General features: G+C 39.8%; 1 protein-coding gene and 1 long non-coding RNA gene across 12 annotated transcripts in view; one reads left to right on the forward strand and one right to left on the reverse strand.

The window, feature by feature from the left end:
- The window catches only part of CELF2 (CUGBP Elav-like family member 2), an 866707-nt gene that overhangs the window by 313434 nt on the left and 532048 nt on the right, over positions 1-21225 (forward strand). The window contains exon 1 of one of the 9 annotated variants that reach the window (XM_054660697.2): positions 15435-15818. The exons of 1 other annotated variant lie outside the window; for it this stretch is intronic. In XM_054660697.2, the coding sequence (XP_054516672.1) occupies positions 15766-15818 (53 nt within the window). In that variant the 5' untranslated portion in view covers positions 15435-15765. Of the gene's footprint in view, positions 1-15434; positions 15819-21225 lie in introns of those variants that run through there. 7 more of the 9 variants (XM_009457918.5, XM_009457923.5, XM_016919708.4 and 4 more) reach the window with 7 other exon arrangements.
- LOC104008099 (uncharacterized) lies at positions 1202-12009 on the reverse strand. 3 transcript variants are annotated; one of them, XR_010146802.1, is made up of 4 exons: positions 11701-12009; positions 9382-9535; positions 3412-3502; positions 1202-1432 (listed from the first exon to the last, which is right to left on the reverse strand). It is a non-coding gene; the product is annotated as an uncharacterized LOC104008099 (long non-coding RNA). The 3 variants fall into 3 exon arrangements; XR_001707017.3 differs by lacking the exon at positions 11701-12009 and having other exon boundaries at positions 1217-1432; positions 3412-3522; positions 9382-9778; XR_002938272.3 differs by lacking the exon at positions 11701-12009 and having other exon boundaries at positions 1217-1432; positions 9382-9773.

Below are 21225 nucleotides of genomic sequence, written 5' to 3' on the forward strand. Positions count from 1 at the left end.
GATGCACAAGTTGAGGTCATTAGGGAGAGCCCTAATCCGGTATGACTGTGTCCTTAGCAAAAGGGAGAATTTGAACACAGAGGCAGGTACAGGGACAGAAAGATACAGAGGGAAAGTACAGAGGGAGAACCCACAGAGGAGATGGCCATCTACAAACCAAGGGATGCCTGAGGCTACCAGAAGCTCAGAGAGTGGCAGAACAGATTCTCTCTCACAGCCTCAGAAGGAACCAACCCTGCCAGTACCGACACCATGATCTTAGACTTCCAGCCTCCAGAACTATGAGACAATAAAATTTTGTTTTCAAGGCACTCAGTTTGTGAGACTTTGTGACACTGACCCCAGGAAATGAATGCAGTATTATTTCCAGAAGAACTGAATGCTCTGCAGTTGAAGTTCTAAGCAACAATCTTCAGTCTCCAAGCAGGAGTGCTCTCAAACAAAATCAGAACTGCATGTCATGGGGCTGGGCACAGTGGCTCATGCCTGTAATCCCAGCACTTTGGGAGGCCAAGGCGGGCGGATCACGGCATCAAGAGATTGAGACCATCCTGGCAACATGGTGAAACCTTGTCTCTACTAAAAATACAAAAAAAAAGTAGCTGGGCATGGTGGTACACACCTGTACTCCTAGCTACCTGGGAGGCTGAGGCAGGAGAATTGCTTAAACCTGGGAGGCGGAGCTTGCAGTGAGCCAAGATCGTGCCACTGCACTCTAGCCTGGTGGCAGAGCAAGACTCCTTCCCCAAAAAAATAATAATAATAAAGAACTGAAGGTCATGACCTCCAACTTGCTGACTTTGAGTCAACTGGGGTTTTATTTCTGAGGTTTAGATGGCTCCAGATATTCAACTAAACACATTTCAACCCATCTCACTGAAATGGGAGAGTTCCCTGAACCCCCTTGCAGGATGAGCAGCAGGGATGTGCCTCATTTGTTCTGGTGCTGTGTGTGCTTAAACTCCTTACAGGCTGGGGAGCACACAGATGGGCAGGTGTAGGAGCTGGGATGAGCACCCCTGGGTTCCAGCCCCATGGCAGCATCTAGGGGTGGGTGTCTGTGACTCCCAAAGCCCCAGTCAGTGTGTTACAGTGCTAGCCTTGTTGTCCATGAACAGCTTAAGTGTTAACCAGCTCAGTGCCCTCTTGATACCCAAGTCCTTGTCCAGCATCCAGGAAGAATCAGGTCACACACAGACTTGAAAGATGAATGTAAGGTTTTATTGAGCGGTGGAGCTGGCTCTTGGTGAGATGGATGGGGAGCTGGAAGGGGGATGGAGTGGGAAAATGATCTTTCTCTGCAGTGTGGCCGTCTAGCAGCTAATCTCCTCTCTGACCATCCCCAATCAAAGTCTTGTCAATGTTCAGTCACTCCTTCTCTTCTCTTTGCCACTCCATTCTTCTGTTCTTCTGCTCTTCTCTTTGTCTCTCCCTGTGGAGCCAGCAGTTTGGGGTTTATGTGGGTACAGGATAGGGAGGTGTGATGGGCCAAAAGGCAACTTTTGGGCACAAAAACAGGAATACCTGTTCCCATTTAGGGCCACAGGATTTCTGTTTTGAGGGTGGGGCCCTTGCTGGGTAACTGCCTTCTTCTACCTAGTATGTCCCTGTCTCCTGTCCATATCATCACCTGTACAGGTGGCTGATAGAGTTTGCAAACTGCCTTCCACATGGCCTCACCTCTACAACCAGACTTCACATAGGTAGGCTTGGATCCATGAATATCTACAACCAAAGTGTTCAGTTACAATAGAAAACACTACAGTTGAAAGTGCTTAATTATATAGTTTTACCTTTTTCAAGTCAAGTTCCATTAAATTTGCATTATGAAAGATTACTGTCAAATATAAGATGAATATGCATAAAATTCCATATGCATTTCACTCAAGTTTGAGTTACAGCCAATCCTCACCTTGATTCTTCATGGTGATCAATCAGGAATCCATGTAATGCAGTGGCACCGAACCCACCCTTTACATCAGCATCACCTGGAAGTTTTAAATAATACTGACACCTGGGTGCCAGCTTCTGAGATTCTATCTCAATATCATCTGGAGTGTGCCATGGACATTGGGATTTTAAAAGTTCCCAGCCCAGACAGAATTATGATATGATCTAGCAATCACACTACTGGCTATATATCCAAAGGAAATAAAATCAATATGTTGAAGAGATATCTGCTCTCCCATGTTCATTTCAGCTCAATTCACAATAGCCAAGATACGGAGTCAACCTCAGTGTCAAACAACAGATAAATGGATTTTTAAAATCCATTTATATATATATATATATACAGGAAATACTATTTAACCTTAAAAAAAGAAGGAGATCCTGTTATTTGTGACAACATGGATGAACCTGGAGGACATTATGTTAAGTGAAGTAAGCCAGGCACAGAAAAACAAACACTGCGTGGTCTCCCTTATATGTGGAATCCACAAAAAAATATCTCTTAGAAGCAGAGAGTAGAAGACGGGTGGTTACTAGAGCGTGGGAGGGATGGGGGAAGAAATTGGAGAGAAGTTGGTCAAAGGATACAAAACTTCAGTTAAGAGAAAGAAGTTCAAGAGGTCCATTGCACAACATGGTGACTATATAGTAAATGTATTCAATGTATTTTACACTTGAAAATTGCTGAGAGTGTAGAATTTAAGTGTTCTCACCACAAAAGAATGCAAAGTATGTGAGATATTAGATATGCTAATGGGCTTGATTTAGCCATTCCACAATGCATACATATATCAAAATGTCAGGTTGTATATCATAAATATATATCATTTTTATTTGTCAATTAGAAAAAAACTAATTAAAAAAAAATGTTTTCTGCAAGTGGAACCTCCAAAATTGGAAAAATAAATAAATAAAACAAAAGGTCTAGGCCAAGGTGGAAAATCTCTGGTAAAGCACTGGCTCCGGGGTCAGCCACACAGGAGCTGGAATTGCTCACAATTGCGCCACTGTCTACCGGCAGGGCTACTTTGGCTATGTTTTCATTTCCTCAGTGACACAGGGACAATACATGCCTCATCGTGCTTCTGTAGCATTACATGAGATAATGCCCATGTTAAGGGTTATCATGAAGAGAAATCTCCTTTGGACTCACTATACCTATAGATTTCTGGTCTTGGGTATTTACAAGAGGGAATAAATAATGACCCTGGACTACCACATCAGGAAGGCACCCAATAAGCCAATCATAATACAGATCAGGATGATGAGAAATCTTGCGTCACACCTTGTGATCCATTTGAAAAAAAAAATTCCTAGAAAGGGTTAATTCTTTTAAAAGGAAGTTATAAACCACAAACCCTTGAAATAGTTCTATATTTCTCAATCTGCTATTACAAGTTTGCTGCAATCTGTGATTCAACTCAAAGAATGGAAATCAAGTGAGAAAATAAACAGCCTCACCTTATTTGCAGGAGGTCACAGGGAAGTAGAGAGAGGGATGAAGAAATACATTTCCATCCTGAGGTGGTCTGCCATCTCACTTGAAGAGGTGCTACAGGAATAAGAAGTGTTCTAGAATTAAGCAAAGTGAAAATCTGAAAGACAGTGAATTTAACCATTCTCTACCTCCTGCCTCTACAGGAAATATTTACCATCTACTCCTTTTGATCTTTATTTGCCTATAAGGATTATGTTATTAAAACACACACACGTAGACACACACACACACAGGAGTGCAGGGAAGGAAAAGCTACAGGGCAGCTGGTCATATCCCTGTTTTCATAGTGAACTCATCTCAGAAAATTATTTTCAGTTTTCAAGTGAATGATCTGAGATACCCACTTCATGGACAATCTCAGACAAAAATTATGTGGCGTGTGTTAGAACTTTAATATGTGTTAAATATTCAGTTATAAAAAGTTCCTCCCTTGCATTTGTAATTATAAAGTGACATATTCATTGAAACATTGTCAACCAGAAATCAGAATTCTCACTTTTTAATGCTTCAGTGGGAAGAAAGCCCTTAAGGTTTGATGTCACACACACACACACACACACACACACACACACACACACAAATTCTTATTTAAATGTTATATCAAGCCTTTTTTTGCAAATGAATTATAATGGTTTCTGGTCCAGTAATGCTGGCCTAATAGCTAGGATACAGTTGTTTTTATGCTATCAACAATTTTCATTTTTGCTTTTCATTTAATACTTTTAAAAACAGAACATACTTAGAGTAAAACAGAGAAATTAGAAAAAAACAACAGCTGGTTAAAAGTGAACTCAAGCTTTTTCCCTCCGGTTTCCCAATTTTCATAAAACGCAAACTTTATAAACAGGAGAGAAATGGTCAAACAAGCTTGTTTCTCAGGAAGCCTTAGCTTTTAAACAGAAGACACCCGAAGGCAGAGGTATATAAAGATTATTGTTCATATACAGCAGTGATTCTGTAATTAATTCATTTTGAGCTTTGTGAAAAGTATTCTTTGTCCCTACGTAAAGTCAGGGCTCTGTAGTTTTTCCCAGTTATTTTATCATTACCCTCAATCAGCTGAGCTTGCTACATTCTTTTTTCCTAGATCGAGTACTGCACTGGTTGGCTGCATTCTATATTCCCCTTTCTTTTTTTAATCCCCATTTATAAGGTGACTATCCAGAGAAGCATGTGTCCCGGAGATGGCATGGCAGTGCTAGCTTAAACCTTAAAGCCTTCTTTTCTGCTTCCAAAGCCATGCCGGTTCAAATCATTATGGGATGTCCTAATATTTTCTATAATAAAAGACACTTTGGCCAGTGAACTGTCAAAATCATATCACCAATAGACTCTACCACTAGATTAGAAAATTGCTTAACATCACCTAGAAATACTTGAGGACATTAGATATGATTTGCTGAAAATGAGGCCAAAAATGATTAGTGCAAGCCATAAGGGAGAAAAATTAGACAAATGTTTGAAGCCCTGCTTTTCAAAGAAGCTTCAGACCAGTAAGAAATGTTTGTACAAATAACAACAGTCTATAAGAATGTAGCTGTGTGGATATATTTCAAAATAGAAGGTCAGAGGCAAACTTCAAAATAGGACCTTTTTTTTTCTAAAACTACTTTGTACCTCCTAAAAGGGTGAATAAATAGAATAATATGAGAATGGTCCTGGTTTTCTGATTATAGAAAGAAATATATGGAAATAACTTAGTAAATAAGAAAAGGTATGAAGAAAATAAAATTAAATGATTGAAATTGTACCAATAATTGTATTACTTTTGTATATTTCTTTCCATCTTTTTTTTTTTTTTTTTTTTTTTGAGATGGAGTCTCGCTCTGTCACCCAGGCTGGAGTGCAGTGGTGCAGTCCTGGCTCACTGCAACCTCCACCTCCCAAATTCAAGCGATTCTCCTGCCTCTCCCTCCCAAGTAGCTGGGATCACAGGCGTGTGCCACCACGCATGGCTAATCTTTGTATTTTTAGTACAGATGGGGTTTCGCCACATTGGCCAGGCTGATCTCGAACTCCTGACTTCAGGTGATCTGCCCTCCTTAACCTCCCAAAGTGCTAGGATTACAGGCATGAGCCACCCTGCCCAGCCTCTTTCCGGTATTTTTTTCCATTTGCACATATAAGTATGAATGTTGGAAGTCAAAAACTGGAAGCACCTCAACGCGTTTTTGTCTGGGCTGCAGTCTACAGTGGCATGGAAAGATTGGAGCTGAGTTAGGGCCCCTATCTTCGGAGAGCTCCTCTCTCCTGCTTGCCACACCCACCCCTGCTTGCCCTTTGTTGCTACTGAGTTGTCTTGCCAGTTATTATGCTGTCTTACCCTAGAGATTTTCCTATGGCTGGTCTTCAATTAGAGTAAGAGGAAAGAAATATGGGTGTTGTGGGGAGGAAAGATGATTGCAAAAGAGAAAGCTAGACCAAGAAAGCTGAATGTTTCTAGAAAAGCAAGAGAAAAAAAATATTGTTGCATTTTAATAGACAACTTCCCTGTCCACAGTACCTCTATGGTTCCTCTCTGGGGACTATGGGCAGTTGAGTTTGCAGTCCTGGTAGCAATACAAAATACTGATATCACATTCTATGTAACATTTTGTGCCTTTTGATCAGTTATTTCATTTTGAAAGTCTTTCAAAGTCATTCCACCAAAACATGTTTTTGATTGTTTCATAATATCCAGTTTTATAGATATGTCATATGCATATATATTTAACCCACATTAAATTATTAGACACTAAGTTGCCTCTGATAGCTTATTAATATAATTAATACTACTACAAATATCCTGCACATAAACCTTTAAGAAGAAAACTTTTAGAAATCAAAATCCTGTGTCAAATATAACATTGTTTTTAGTTTTTGATACATGCTACCAAATTGCTTTCTGGACAGCAATTGAAACACTCACCAGCCATATATGAGTGGGCCTATTTCATTGTACCTCATTGTATCATTACATATAATCAATGAAAGGTGTTTACAAATTTGATGGGTAAAATGCTATATTGCATTTTGTTTTTACTTATATTTCTTGATTCTTACAGAGATAGTTTTTATATGCATTGTTTCATTTGAATTTCTTCCTCCATACATTTTCTGGTTTGGGCTTTTGCATACATACTATCTACTATTGTATCCACAGGGTTTTGCTCTTTAATACATCCATATATATTTCTTAATTTGTCTTTCATTTTTACTGTTATATATGATGTTTTTGACAAATGGATTTTTATGAACTCAAACATGAACTTTTCTTTATATTTTAATTGCATTTTATTTAAAATTGTTCTTTATAAATGCTTTCACATAAAAGCAAGAAATGAAATTATCAAGACAAAAATTTGCCTTCCTTATATTTTTCTCTAATTTTCTATGGCTTCACTTTGTATATTTAACTTTTCTGTCTGTTATTTATTTTGGTTTTGAATATGAATTGAAAATCTAATCTTTTTACCTCCACAGCATTCTTGTAATATTTCATATGACATTAGTTGAGTAATTATTCCAATTTCTCTGTTAGGGTTTTTTAAAATCGTCTATTAGTTTTTATATTCAAGAATATATTTTATATTCAAGTTTTTATATTCCCGTTATGTATTTGTTAAAGTTTGCGCTAACAGAACCCTACTATAATTATTGTTGTCCAGCTCTGTCCTTTACCCCTTGGGAATGTCTCCCTCATAATAGTACTTATATGTATGTAGGCTTTGATTTATATATGACAATACTAATCCTTCTCTGGATTCTGGAAATGCTTGCATAGTTTCTGTTGCCTACACCTGAAAAACCATTGATCCTTTTATAAATTCTGATAGAGTATATTACATGATACATATATGAGAACTAAAGTGGGAATTATTTTCCTTTATAAAGGACAAATTAGGGATAGATGTTTACAAAGAAAGATATTATGGCAAGCAAGTGGTCATGATATTACTATAGCTGTCTTGCTCAAAGGACACAGATTTGGTTTTTAAAAGGAGGGGTGAATGGTGAAAGGATTACCAATGAATCTTCAGTGATCTAAGGTTAAACCTATGGTTTCTGCCTTCTACCATGTTCTATGAATTAAATATGTTCATGGAAAATATTTATTTAAATCAAAGTGTTCATTCATTCGTCCAATTGAATGATCCGTATGATTCTAAAGATGCTTTATTTATCCTTCTTTCTGATTGTCAGTTAGAAGATGCCCTTTGTGTAAGGAATTCAGTAGGACTCTCAAGCTAGATCACCTGGCTTCAAATTTGGCCTCTGTCACCCGCAAACTACAATCATCATTTACCCTCTCTGTGCTTAGTTTCCTCGCCTATGAAATGAAGATTAAAATGGAGCATACCTCAGAGATTGTTATGAGTATTTAGTGGGCTAGTTTTTGTAAACCTTTAGAACTCTCCCTGATACATATTAAATTTTATGTATTCATTCAATAAAATTCTCTATTTTCATTTTAGATCTTTCTACTTACAACTCTGTCTCAATTGTTTAGTGATCTAAAAAAATGTTGATGTACAATAGCAGAAATTATGTTAGAAACACTCTGAAATATTTTATAGTCTACATAGCTTTCTCAGGGAAGTCATCGAGACTTTTATAGATTGAGTGTGGTAAACTAGCAGGTGAGTTTTGTTTTCCTCTCTTTAATGTGGCAAAAAAAAAAAAAATAGGAATTCAAGAAACCAGTTGGAGCCGGGGTCCAGCTACCAATTTCCAACTTTGCCAGTAAACAAAGATGTATTTTCAATGGGCCCATGTCCCAACTTTTAAATCACTCATGTAATTACAAATGATTTTTAAATTTCTCATTAAATTATGACTTCAGAAATGTTTGGCATCAGGTGACTACTGAGATCATTGAGGTAAACTTTTCATTTTTTACTAGAATAGTTTAGTGTATTTTTTTCTTTTCATCAATAGTGTAAATGGATGTAGTTTCTATTCATCTTAGATTATAAAGCTTCTAGTTCAGTATAGATCCTAAAATAATTCTTTAAAAGTCTCTGTGAATTGTTTTCTTATTGTTGGGGAATACGTTTTATCAGGGCCCCCCAGGGTGTCGAAAGTGGACCAGCACTGGTCTGTGGACTGTTTATTACAGTTCATGACAATTCTTAGGAGTAAGAATTTGGAAATGCATAGCAATTTGACAGAGTAATTTTATGGCTCTTAATCCAATATTTTTCTTAATGGGGTTTATATTGTTTTTCTAATAGCTCGATTTTATTTGTATTTAACAAAAGTACTGGTCTATAATGAATCAAAAACTTTGAAGGAAAGAAGGAAGGAGAGAAGGAGGAAGGGAAGTGAAGGGAGAAGGAAAGGAGAAGGAAGGGAGAAGGAAGGAGGGAGAGAGGGAGGAAGGAAGGAAGGAGGGAGGAAGGAAGAGAGGGAGGAAGGGAGCGAGGAAGGAAGGGAGGGAGGGAGGAAGGGAGGGAGGAAGGGAGGAAGGAAAGGAGGGAGGAAGGAAGGGAGGGAGGAAGGGAGGAAGGAAAGGAGGGAGGGAAGAAGAAGGGAAGAAGGAGGGAAGAAGGAAAGAAGAAGAAGGAAGAAAGGAGGGAGGGAGGGAAGAAGGAAGGAAGAAAGGAGGGAGTGAGGGAAGAAGGAAGGAAGAAAGGAAGGAAGGGAGGAAAGGAAGGAGGGAGAGAGGGAGGGAGAGAGGTTCCTCACCACAATGGGAAGTACTGCCTTACCTAGTAGCCAAATCGGAAAATGTTTTGACATGCTAAACGGATCATTTGATTGCTCAACAAATGCTTTATGTAATCAATCAATAATCAGTCAATATTTGTGTGCAGTGGTTACCACCTGGAATTAAATTAACAAGTTAGTTTTTAGATCTGTCTTCAAGTGAATTTGTGGTACATTTTAACTTTACTCAGGTCTGCTGGAGTTTTTGTGGGGGAGTGGGGAGTGGGTAATAATGGAAGGCCTACCTTTTTCTCGTTGTAATTCAAGGGCAATATTCCGGGTTAGGAACTCCATCTCTATGAGCAGGTGTTGACATTGTTTCTTTGACTGGCAACTTGGCAACTGTATTCGGCTTTCCTTGAAAACTCAGATTTCCCTTTTAAACACAGATGAGGAGTCCTGTTTGTAAGTGCACAAAAACCAGAACAATCTAAGGCTGCCATTCAAAGAAAAACAAAACCAAAAAAGACTGTAAGATCAATGTTTCAGGTGTGATTCCCTGGCCTATGATATGGAGACTATCTGAGCCACAGATTTTTCCTTTGGGTATTCCTTTGTCCCTGTGGGTGTGAGCCCTGTGTGCTAACAAAGGCCGACTGGAAATTAAAAGAAGAACATGACACAGCTTTGAAAATCTCATCTCCCATGGCAGTATAGGAGTTAAAGCTCTTTTTTTCCCCCTACTGTATGTACCAAATTTGGTCTGTGATTCCTTTGAATGGTATGAAAAGCAGCTGGCTGGGTGTGAGTCTCCTTCCTCTCTTCCTTTCTCACTTTAAAATATGCCTGGCAGAGATCCAACATTCCCCTTCCCCTGGCTTTAATCCATTTTACCCTCCTGTTCAGCTGACCAAGATTCCAAATGAAAAAAGCATTCCTTCCCAATTGTTAGGAGAGCCTTAGAACCAGCAGAAAATGTCAGACACATACGTGGACCCCAAATAATGCACTGGGTCTTTTGCATATATGTAGCAGGTTTTGTAGCTGTCTCTTTAGAGGCCCTTCAGAATTTTTTCTTTTTTAGCTTATCAAATGTCCCATAATAGCAATTCCTAAGTCATTGATGAAGGACCAAAACACATATCTTTGTTCATAGACTTTTCATTGTATCAGGTTTTGTGAGCAAAACACGAAAGCACTTGAAATCCCATTAAAGTTACATTCATTTATCTAAAAAAGAGAAAGAAAAAAGCCATCTTTGAAAGTTTGTCTCTATAGACATCATTAAAGTGAGGATATGTACAAAACACATTTTATGTAACTCAAGATTAATGGCTAACTATTCAGGTGCAGATTTTTTACAGTGGGAGCTGATGCTTGGGAAAAACAAACAAACAAAATAAGAAAACATAGCCGCTACATTAACTGCCAAGTCACTGTGCATAAAATAAATATAATACAGACATGCCCCCATGTTTTACAAAACATCAGTTTCAGTGCTTCTTAACACATCAATATTACCAACACTTAAAAATGCATTCACCTAGCCAATCTTAGGACAAGAAGACCGTATGGAATTCCCTAATTTTCCATATTTGAAGAAATAGGCATATTTTGATCCTATCATTGCTTTGTTCAAAAAGCAACCTCCAAAGGGCCTTTTTATGTTTGGCTTTTAACAACTAAAACCATATACAGCTTGAAGAACAAATAAATTTATTTCGATGCTTAGTCAATAACGTCAGAGGTACCATTACCAACCTCCATAAATAAAAAATAATCACCACAGTGATGCTGGTAATTTTTATTTAAAAGTCCATTTAGCAGAGGGTTGCCAGATTTAGAAAATAAAAACAGAGGAACACAAAGTTGAATTTCAGATAAAAAGACAATGTTTTCTTTTTTTTGTTTTTTGGTATAAGTATATCCCATGCAATGGTTAGGGCCATACTTATACTAAAAAATTATTTGTCGTTTCTCTGAAATCTGATGCACACGGGGTGTGCTGTATTTTATCTTGGAACCCTTGACTATCATTGTTGCCACGCCGTGGTTTGCTATGAAAAGCATGGAAAGCTGGGTCCTATTTCCAGGGTCCAGAGCAAGTGCTGGGGTTTTTTAGCTCGCTCCATCTGCCAACCTTAAAATTTTGGCACGTTAACAAGATCGGGAAATCTTCTGCAGCAGGAGAATGAATTTCCAATTAGTCATTTCACCTTCTTAAGAGGAGAGAGAGAGCTTACTCACCTGAAAAGAAGGCAAGAGCCAGCAAAATAAGAAGAGAAAAAAAACTAGGATAACCAGAAAGGGAAAGAATTTAAACCAGGAAGTAACAGAATTAGGAATAAATAAGTTTAAAGCAAGCTGCTCCAAAACAATAACAAAAACAAAAAATGTTTAGGATAATCAGATCCTTAGGAAGAAAACTGCAGTTTATAAGAAATGCGGACACCCAAAGAAAGACGAACGAAAAAATGACAAAGAAAGTTTTGTATTTCTTTCGTAACAAACCAGTTTTTTTTTTAAAGCCCCTATCAGGAAATTAGACATTTTGTGGGGCAGCAACTTACTAAGACACCACACCTGTCTTTCCGGAGCCTTATTAAATGGTTGGCTTTACTTACAATTGATGGTGAATGCCTTTCCCTTGTTTGGCTTACTCGTGCCACGAGGCCCATCCTACTCTTCTGCTGAAATAAGATGAGCTTCCATGGATTTTCACCTTTGGTACTAATGATATTATCCTCAACCACATGAAAGCCCACCTGGAATGCTGTATAACCAGGAGAGATGTTCTCCTGACCTTCTATATCCGCATTTCCCAGGGCGCTCTCTGCCAAGGTCTGAAAGAAATGCAGATTCCTTGGCTCCTAGTGTTGCCTCTTGACTGATACTCCACATTTTCCCACACCTCCCTCATGACTCTAACCCCAATACTTGCGGAAACCACAGGCTCAGAGGGTTGGGTTTGCTTGGATGGAGGAGGTACAAACAGTGGGCTTTATTTTTGTTTGGAATTGGGTTGTGGTTTTGGCTTCTCTACCGAAGAAACCAAAGGAAGGGGGAGGGAGATCACAGAAATGTTAGCTCTATGAAAAGGAAAGTGACGAGTCTTGTTGCTGGTACTATCAGGACAATCACGAATGTTGCATTATATGGATTCAACTTTTTTTTTTTTTTTTAACAGGGAACTCTCAGGAGAGGTGACTCTTTAAGAATCATTATGAATGCCAAAAAAAAAATTGTTTTGATGTAAAGGGGTAAATGTATCAAAATTGTGAAAAAGGAGACAAAGAGAATGAACTCTTACAATTTATAGAGTGACATGGCGGAAAACTAATTTGGGGCTGAAGTTTATTAAGGCTGAACCTAACTCATTTTTATAAATAGAAAATTTACTGTTGCCTTTCTGTGTTACAGATAAATAGTTGGCCCAGTTTTGAACAAGGCAACATTTCTGTTTGTTTGTGTTTAGGAAGCACCCTCATTGTTGAAGATGAATTAATTGTCTTGATGGCCTATTTCTTAGTAGGAAACAGATCCATTAGGTGTGATCCATTGAAATCAGGAATGAAATACTTAGGGAAAAGGAAAAAGAAATTTGCAGTATGTGATAGCATGGAATTAATTTCCAGTATATGTAAACATAAACGCACACACACTTGGACTTTGAAATTAAGAAAAAGAAAGGCAAAATATTCTGCCCTTCTTGGACTCAATGCATCCTTTAAAAGATAATTTCTCTCCTTCCTCTCTAAATACTTTTGGGAAGTGGGTGTCAAACGTTATCCTCCTAAACTCTAGGGTTTCTCTATAGGGTCTTAGGAGTGAATCGGTGAGACTCAGGGATTCCTCTTACCCATCCCTATCCTGATCCTAACCCCAATCCCATCCCACCCCAGTGTCTGGGCGTAACAATAATTGTTATATTTTAGTTGTTCCCTGCAGTTGCCTTCTACCAAAGACCACTGAAGCTGATTTTCCGTTTATGGAAATGACTTTAAAAATCCCTTTTAAAAAGCCCCCAAGCAGATGGAAGAAGTGCTGTGTGGCGGTTACTCGCCGGATCCACAGGCATCGCTTCTAAGTTCAGTGCCCTGAGAGCTCAGACCAGTTCCTTAATTTCTCCACACCCAAATGTCTTCATTTACATTAACAAATGGGGAGTACAACTCATAACTTACCTCATAAACAAGTTGGTTATGAGGAGTGAATGAATCAACACACCTAATGAAATTAGAACCGTTCCTAGTACCTAGTAATACACTTTAGCTACTACTGTATCTGTTTCTGTACTTGGGCTTGCTACAAGATTTTATTTGAAGGAACATTCTACTGACTACCTTTAAAAAGTTTTTGAAAAGACAGCTGCTTTAAAATGGTATTTCATAATTTACAAAAATGGGTTTGTCCTTTTGTCCTTTGGCCAAAAGCCAAATCCCACCCCCTTTCCTCCATTAACCCTGAACTCTAAGTGTTAAGAACTCATTTCCCTCCCTTCCCCAGACCTGAATCTCCCTGGTGCCGTGGGCTAAGGATGAGGATGATGTCATTATAGTTGCGGAAACTATTTCATTATAATCTTTTGTTACTCTCTTGCTAACTTTCTAAAGGGAAAAACATTTCATCAATTATCAAAGCACCCGGAACCCTTTGGAGGTACACTCCGTATAAAAGCTATTATTATCACCCACATTTGGTGAAGTACTTGGGGATTAAAAGTGTTATGTAAATGTTTGCACATGATTACGCTGTGGTCTGAGATTCACAGTGGGATAACACAGCCCAGGAAGAAGCTTGAAGTCCCAGAAAGGCAATGATTTTTGTACGAGGTATGAAATTCTCTTTTAATTTTAGTCTAAAGACAGTTGCACTTCTGAAGAAAGTCATTCACAGCCATTAAGGGAAGTATCCATGACTGCTAAAGAGAAAACAAATCTAAACAGAGGGTTAGCTGCATATTTTAAGATCCACGGGTCCATGGAGAACAGGGTGGTAAGAAAGGGATTTACAATGCTGGGATAGGTGTTTGGAGTGGCAAAAACTTCCTGACAGTAAAAGTAGCCTGCTTCCAAAACCTGTGGGAGCATCTTCCCCCCAGGAAAGAACAGAGACTCTTAGAAGGCTCTGCTTGAAGGGAAGAAGTTGGGACCCTTCCTCCGGGCTGATGCTTTCAAGTAACAAGGACATGACAAAGCACTGAACCACAACATGTTTTCTTGCAGTCTTCCCTGTTCCTTTCTCAGGGAAGTCTCTGGCTGGTGCAGGTATGTTCTTAACACTCTTAACATTGCGTAAACTCTCTTTGCAACAAAGAGAAAAAAAAAAGACCTACATCAGAGCCTTTAGCTGGTCTCAGTGTCTGGGCATAATAATAATTGTTTTATTTTAGTTATTCCCTGCATTTGCCTTCTACCAAAGACCAGTGAAGCTGATTTTCCATTTATGGGAATGACTTTAAAAATCCCTTTTAAAAATAAGCGTAAGAAAAAGAGGAATTTAATATAAAGAAAGACTATCAGGTAAAGCTCATGTTGCAGGCAGCTGCAGCAGAAATCTTGACGGGCTGGCCAGTCATGGTCTGGAAGCCACTGGACCAGATGATTTCAAGGTCGGCTACTTCCAGGATCCTGAGGGCAGAAGGAAGAGCTTCAGCTGCGGAGGTCTTAGTTCAAACCAGGACCCTCCAAGCATAGAAGCCTCTGCTTAAGAGGCAGTGCTTATGAAAATAAGAAATCAGTACAGTCCCGAAGAACCCATACGGGGCAAAGGGATAAGGAGACAAACTATGAACAAACAGTACAGGAAAACAATACTGCCTGGATATCTTAAAACATCTCTCATGCACAATTTCAAATGAGTATTGGAAGGATGTTTGGTTTTCAGTAAATGACAAGATACACAAGGTGAGGGGGGGCGAGTAGGGGGGAGCCCATACCCTTTTCTCTTTATGTTTAAAGAGATTCTGCATTTCCTCCTTCATGTTATTTAAAAACACAAGAAAGCCAGCAAAGGGTGGGGGAGCAGTGTAGCAAAAAATCCCTGCCAGAAAACACACAGTAAAGTCTAGCTTGTTTGCAGTCCTGTTCCAAATTATTTTTAAAAAACAAATCCTAACAGTAATGTAGTTACAGCCTCTGAGGGTAGCTCTAAGCCCAGTGTCAGAGTCCCAGAGCCTAAGCCACGAAAAAAGGAGGAAAGAAACCTAACCAGTCTCCTGCCAGGAATAAGAAAAGCAAAATCTCCGAGGCAGGAGAAATACCCCCAAGGAGGGGAAGGCTGCAGCTTGCAGTAATCTGCGAATGATTGCTGGTAAAGTCCAGAGGCTTCAGGCTTGATCTGTGTTTGTTCCCAAAGAAAGCCAAGCAGGACGGTGTTAATAAAGAGAGATTTAAGTGAGAGCTGTGCTTGGAATAAAGTGGGCTACAAAAAGGTCAAATTTGATCAGTTGGAGCAGATTACCGGGGCTTTAAAAGGTGGTGTGGAGCTGGGAGCCGGGTGTGGGACGGAGGAGAGCGCAGGATTGATTTGCGGGGTGGAGAGAAGTCAGGAAAAGTGCGTGTCAGCCCGGGAAGGAGGGAGCCGCGGGGCGCCAGGGCCCGGCCTGGGTCCAGAATCCTCCGTCTGTTCCCCAGCACCCCATCCCCGCCTCCTCCTCTCCGGACTCGCCCTCAGCCGGCTCCTAGACAATGGTTTCCTTGGTCTCTGACTTGGATCCTCTGAAAAACTGGAAAGTTTTAAGGTAGGCCTGCTTTGCTTTCTCTTGCATCCTGGTTTGAGTTCATAGCCAAGGCCCTGCTCCCGCCCCACCCCTGTGCAGAAGTGGTTGGGGTTGCTTGAAATGCACCTTGTGGGGTTCAGGGATGCGCAGATCTGCTAGTGGGAAGACTGTTCGGAGGCAGAGGTGTAAGGAGTGGCCTGTGAACGTGAGGTCCTCCAATTTCACCCCAGGGGGGAGGTCGGGAAGCCTTGGCAATTAGGGAGGACAGTCTTATTTAAATGACACCAGCTGACTCACTGGAAGGAATCCTCATATTGAATTTTTGGGCTTCAGGGGGGCATTAAAAGTGTGAGGTGGAATGTGGTCAACTTTCTGGGACTTCAGATAGAAGAGCGATATTTGGCCAGGTGCGGAGGCTCACATCTATAATCCCGCACTTTGGGACGCCAAGGTGGATGGATCCCTTTGAGGTCAGGAGTTCGAGACCAGCCCGGCCAACATGGCAAAACCACCCCTGTCTCTACTAAAAATACAGAAATTAGCCAGGTGTGGTGGTGGGTGCCTGTAGTCCCTGCTACTTGGGAGGCTGAGTCAGAAAAATCGCTTAAACTTGGGAGGTGGAGGTTGCAGTGAGCAGAGATCACACCAGTGCACTCCAGCCTGTGCAACAGAGTAAGAATCCATCTCAAAAAATTTAAAAAAAGAGAAAAGAAAGGAAAAGCGAACTTTTCCAGAAAGCCTTATTAGGGCCCTTGAAGGGTCAAGGGAAACTTGGTTTCCTCCTCTGACCTCTCCCCTACCCCCACCCCCACCCCCAGGCCTCAGCTTATGGTGAAACTGAATGGGCAGAATGTATGACATAAAGTCTTTCTCTGAATGCTCCTAAAAAAGTGCACTCTGACCTCCTCATCTCTCAGAGGCCCAGAAAAATTAGAACACAAGGAGCTAGAAAGGGCAGAGTTCATGCATCCTGTCTAAGCTGACTCCCTTGGCAGAGTTAATTCTTGGGCTTCACTGACTGTAAATGGTATTTCCTAGCAAATGCGTTTTTGGCAATTTTTGAAATATGAAAATGTTCAATTGAGGGATTTTTGTTAAAAGTGGTTCTGCACAGTGTCATGTCTTCCAAATACCTTCCCCAAAACATGGCTTCATAGGAGCTAGACCAGAACCCAAACAGGAAATACAAATGAGGAGAAATGTGCGGACGTTACTGGAACTTCTTTTTCCTGACATTTATGTTGTATTAATTTGCTAAGTTTTTATTTCCTATTCGTGACTTCTGTCTTCATGTTTGTCTGATTTTGTTATTTTTAAGAACAAGATTATAGAAAAGAGCAAATTTAAAAATTGCCAATATCCATCTTAATTATTTTCTTTTTAAAAAGTACTGCATGTCATATTCTAGAACTTTCCACAGATGCTTTTTGCACATCAGGTAGTATGTGCTATTTTATAATCTGCTGTTTCCAGCTAACATATCAAACGTGTTTTCATGTTTCTGCCTAACTTTCATAACCGCCATTTTAATGGCTAAATAAAGCACCGTAATGTTAATGTACATTTTTTTTTTGAGATGCAGTTTCGCTCTTGTTGCCCAGGCTGGAGTGCAGTGGCATGATCTCTGCTCACTGCAACGTCCACCTCCCGGGTTCAAGCAATTCTCCTGCCTCAGCCTCCCAGATAGCTGGGATTACAGGTGCCCACCACCATACCTGGCTAATTTTTTCTATTTTTAGTAGAGACAGAGTTTCACCATGTTTCCCAGACTGGTCTCGAACTCCTGACCTTAGGTGATACACCCTCTTTGTTGAAAATTTAGATTGTTTCCACTCCTTAATTTGTACTAACAACAACATAATGAACATCTTTGTGTACCTAGCTTTTTACTTTCATTAAATAATTACCAGGATTTCTTGATGAAAGCTACATTTTCATGAGTCCTTCAGTGATTTTTTTTCTGTTGCATGTTTAAACTTTATTTTTAACTATCGAAAAATGGTAAAGTGCTTCTTTAAATGTTCTTAGGATACATCTATTAGAATAAATGATGCTTTCCTTTTTTTTTAAACTGGATTACTAACCTGTCTCTAAAACTGAAACACTTCCTACAAGTGTTTTCAAACAATTTTTCTCAGGCGATTAACTTACTATTATTACATCAGTGGATAAGGCAGGCTGTAGCTCTAAGAATGTATATGACTACGGTTATAGATTTTGAAACATGTATCCCCCCCAAAGGCATTTTTAGATAATGATCTCAAGTCTTAACCCGTTTTTAAAAAAAAAAACAGTGAGAATGTTGTTTTTCCCCTAAACATGCCCCAAATTTAAGTGAAGCTTAGTTTTGCTAGAGTAAGTGAAGTTTCAGAAACTTGGACTGGCAAGACCTGGGAAAGAGAAACATTTTTACATTGACTCCTTTGGCTACACCAAGTTCATTCTGTCCACACCTCTTCTTGGCAAGCATTATTCCACTGGCTTTTTAACTGTGTGTAATCCTTTTCTGAGGTCAGGAACCATAAAGGGATAGAGTTTATAAATTGCATTTTAAATTCCTTAATTGTTTACAACAAGGCATCCTTTTGGCTAATTTTGCTTCATTTAACGGTTTACTCGCCACCAATAAGTCTCTGCCTATAATATGTGGAAGAAGCAAAGATAAAACACAGCCTGATAAATGGGTGATCTAGCAGGAGAATGAGGTGTGTACTCTAACGCCACATAGCATGGTTGTTAGCAGGGTTGTCTGTGATCTGAGTTATGTCAATAAAATGCTTTAGAAATCCAGAGAATGGCGTGAGAGGCCCCATTCTGGTAAAGAGAAAGAGCAGTTACTGTCCTCATCTGATTAACAAATGAGTAGAACATTTGATATGTAAAGCATATTACAAGGCAAAAAGGCCTTTAAACCCACGTAACCTGGAAGATCCTCATGTGTTTGGTCCAGGAGCTCAGTCTAGAGTTCTGCCAAACCTGTTGCTCCTAAAAAGTCATCAAAAGGCACAATTTTAAAACCTGCTTATGCCACAATATAGTGTTTTAGGAGATGATCTGTTTGCAGTGCACAATTTCAGGTTATAAGCCTTTCTCAAGAACTGTCTATTTGAAATCGCTCCATCCTTGTTCCATTTTGTTACATGGAGAAACCAGGGGTGGTCGTAGTGCTACTGCCTGTGTTTTAATGACTGTCTACCCCAAGGGACATAAAAGAAACCTAATTTTCACCAAAAGACATGCCAATAATTTTCAACATTCTCCCATTTGACTCCCCGGAAAGTACAAACACTCCAGCTGCATTCAAAGAAAAAAATTCAAAAGCTAAATAAAGTATTCTTGGTACACAGAAGAAAAAAGTTGACACTGTATTAGACCTATGATTAAAAGAATAAAATAGGCTGGGCACAGTGGCTCACACCTTAATCCCAGCACTTTGGGACACCGAGGCAGGCGGATCATGAGGTCAAGAGATCGAGACCATCCGGGCCGACATGATGAAACCCTGTCTCTACTAAAAATACAAAAATTAGCTGGGTGTGGTGCCACGCACCTGTAGTCCCAGCTACTCAGGAGGCTGAGGCAGGAGAATCGCTTGAACCTGGGAGGCAGAGGTTGCAGTGAGCTGAGATCGTGCCACTGCACTCCAGCCTGGGTGACAGAGCGAGACTCTGTCTCAAACAAACAAACAAACAAAGAATAAAATAAACTTGAACATATGCTGAGTGCAACAAGATGAGATGTTTATAGATAAGACTTGAGAGAAAAAAAGTTGACAGGAGAATTAAGCAGGGAATGGGACCCAGAATATCTGGTGTCTCCTTTACCCATGCATAAGCCCTAAGTCACCTCTGGGGAAGGATTAAAAACCCCAAATCAAGTTTAACTCTCCCATTTAGAGATAAGGGAATAGATGAATTGACTAAAGGAAGTCATAGAACTCATTAGCACTGCAAGCTGTTGCCAATTCCTCTTCCAACTCCATCCTCTCTCCTGAGGAATGTCCTTCCCCACCTCCACTTCTGTCTCCCTTTCTCCTTCAGCTTTCAGACAGCTCAGCCCAATTGCATGCCTTAAAGATGTCAAAAGCTCAACAGGTTATAAACTCTATCTGTAATGTCCCCCCAAGAACTCACTGGTTTCCAGCTCTAGTAGGTTCATGAGTCACAGTGATCTAGCCAGGTACTCAAACTGGAAAGTTGGGCAGTCTCCCTAATCCCCCATTTTCCGTCTTAATTTATATCCAAACTATTGCCAGCTCCTACTGAGTTTGACTCCTAAGCACCTAGTGACTCTGTCCACTTTTTTCCACCTTCCATTGATAACATCTCATTTTGCTAAGAATGCTACCTCCTAACAAGTCTCCCTGCTTCACTCTTGCTCTCTTAAACAATTTTGCACATAGAGGAATGAAAGCATTACAAACGCCATAAATCAGATCCTGTGACTTCCCTACTAAAACTTGCCCTTTACTCTTAGAGTCAAAGCCAGTATCCTTATTTTAACCTGCAAGGCCCCATCTGGCCTGACCCTTATGAACCTCTCTGCCTAAATCTCCTCCCTCTCTCCCCACAGCTCACATTGCTCCAGCCCTGCTGGTCTTTCTCTTTCTCAGTTATGCAGCCAGGCTATTTTGGCTTGATTTTCATTAGCTACTCCCTCTCCCTGCCTGGCAATCTTTCCTTAGCTATTGGCGGGGTAGAGGCTGCTCCTCATTCAAGCCTTAGCTCCCATGTCATCTCCTCAGTTAGCCCTTCCCTGACCTCCCAGTTTAAAGCCAAAAGTCAATCTCTAGCACATCTCCCTGATAGACTGAATCATAGGCAACAGCCAGTACTCAACTATATTGACTTATAAAAATGTTCACTTCATATGGTTCAGCTAATATTCTCATCACAGCATTGCCAGTATCTGCCATCTGCATATGTATTTGTTTACTGATTATCTCTCTCCCCTATTAGAATGCACGGTTTGTGTATTTAACTGTTGTATACCCAATATCTAAAAGATTTCCTAGCACATGACAATGAATGAATGAATGAATGAGTGAAGGAGTCACTCTGTCTTTCTTATCCTACTTTATACTCACTCCATGGGGCCAGGGGCTTTGTATATGTCATTCACATCCCACCCCTAGTATTTACCACTGTGATATTGTGTTATGTGGAATGAATGAATTGACTGATGAATTAATGACTCTTAACACCTAGTTGAGTAATTCTATCTTCAGTTGCTTTTTTCTGTGCCAATCAGAAAAGTGTCTAATATGGTAATGTAGAAAATTCTAAAATCCTCTCTGAGAATCTGATCTATATGTAGTGTTCAGGTGGAATTTATTCTTTCTAAACAAGAGAATGATCTGGAACAGATGTTGACAAATTTCTTCATCAAGGGCCAGATGATGAATATTTCAGGTTTTGCTGACCATACA

The sequence above is a fragment of the Pan troglodytes genome, chromosome 8 (genome assembly GCF_028858775.2).
Source record: "Pan troglodytes isolate AG18354 chromosome 8, NHGRI_mPanTro3-v2.0_pri, whole genome shotgun sequence".
Lineage (NCBI taxonomy): Eukaryota > Metazoa > Chordata > Mammalia > Primates > Hominidae > Pan > Pan troglodytes.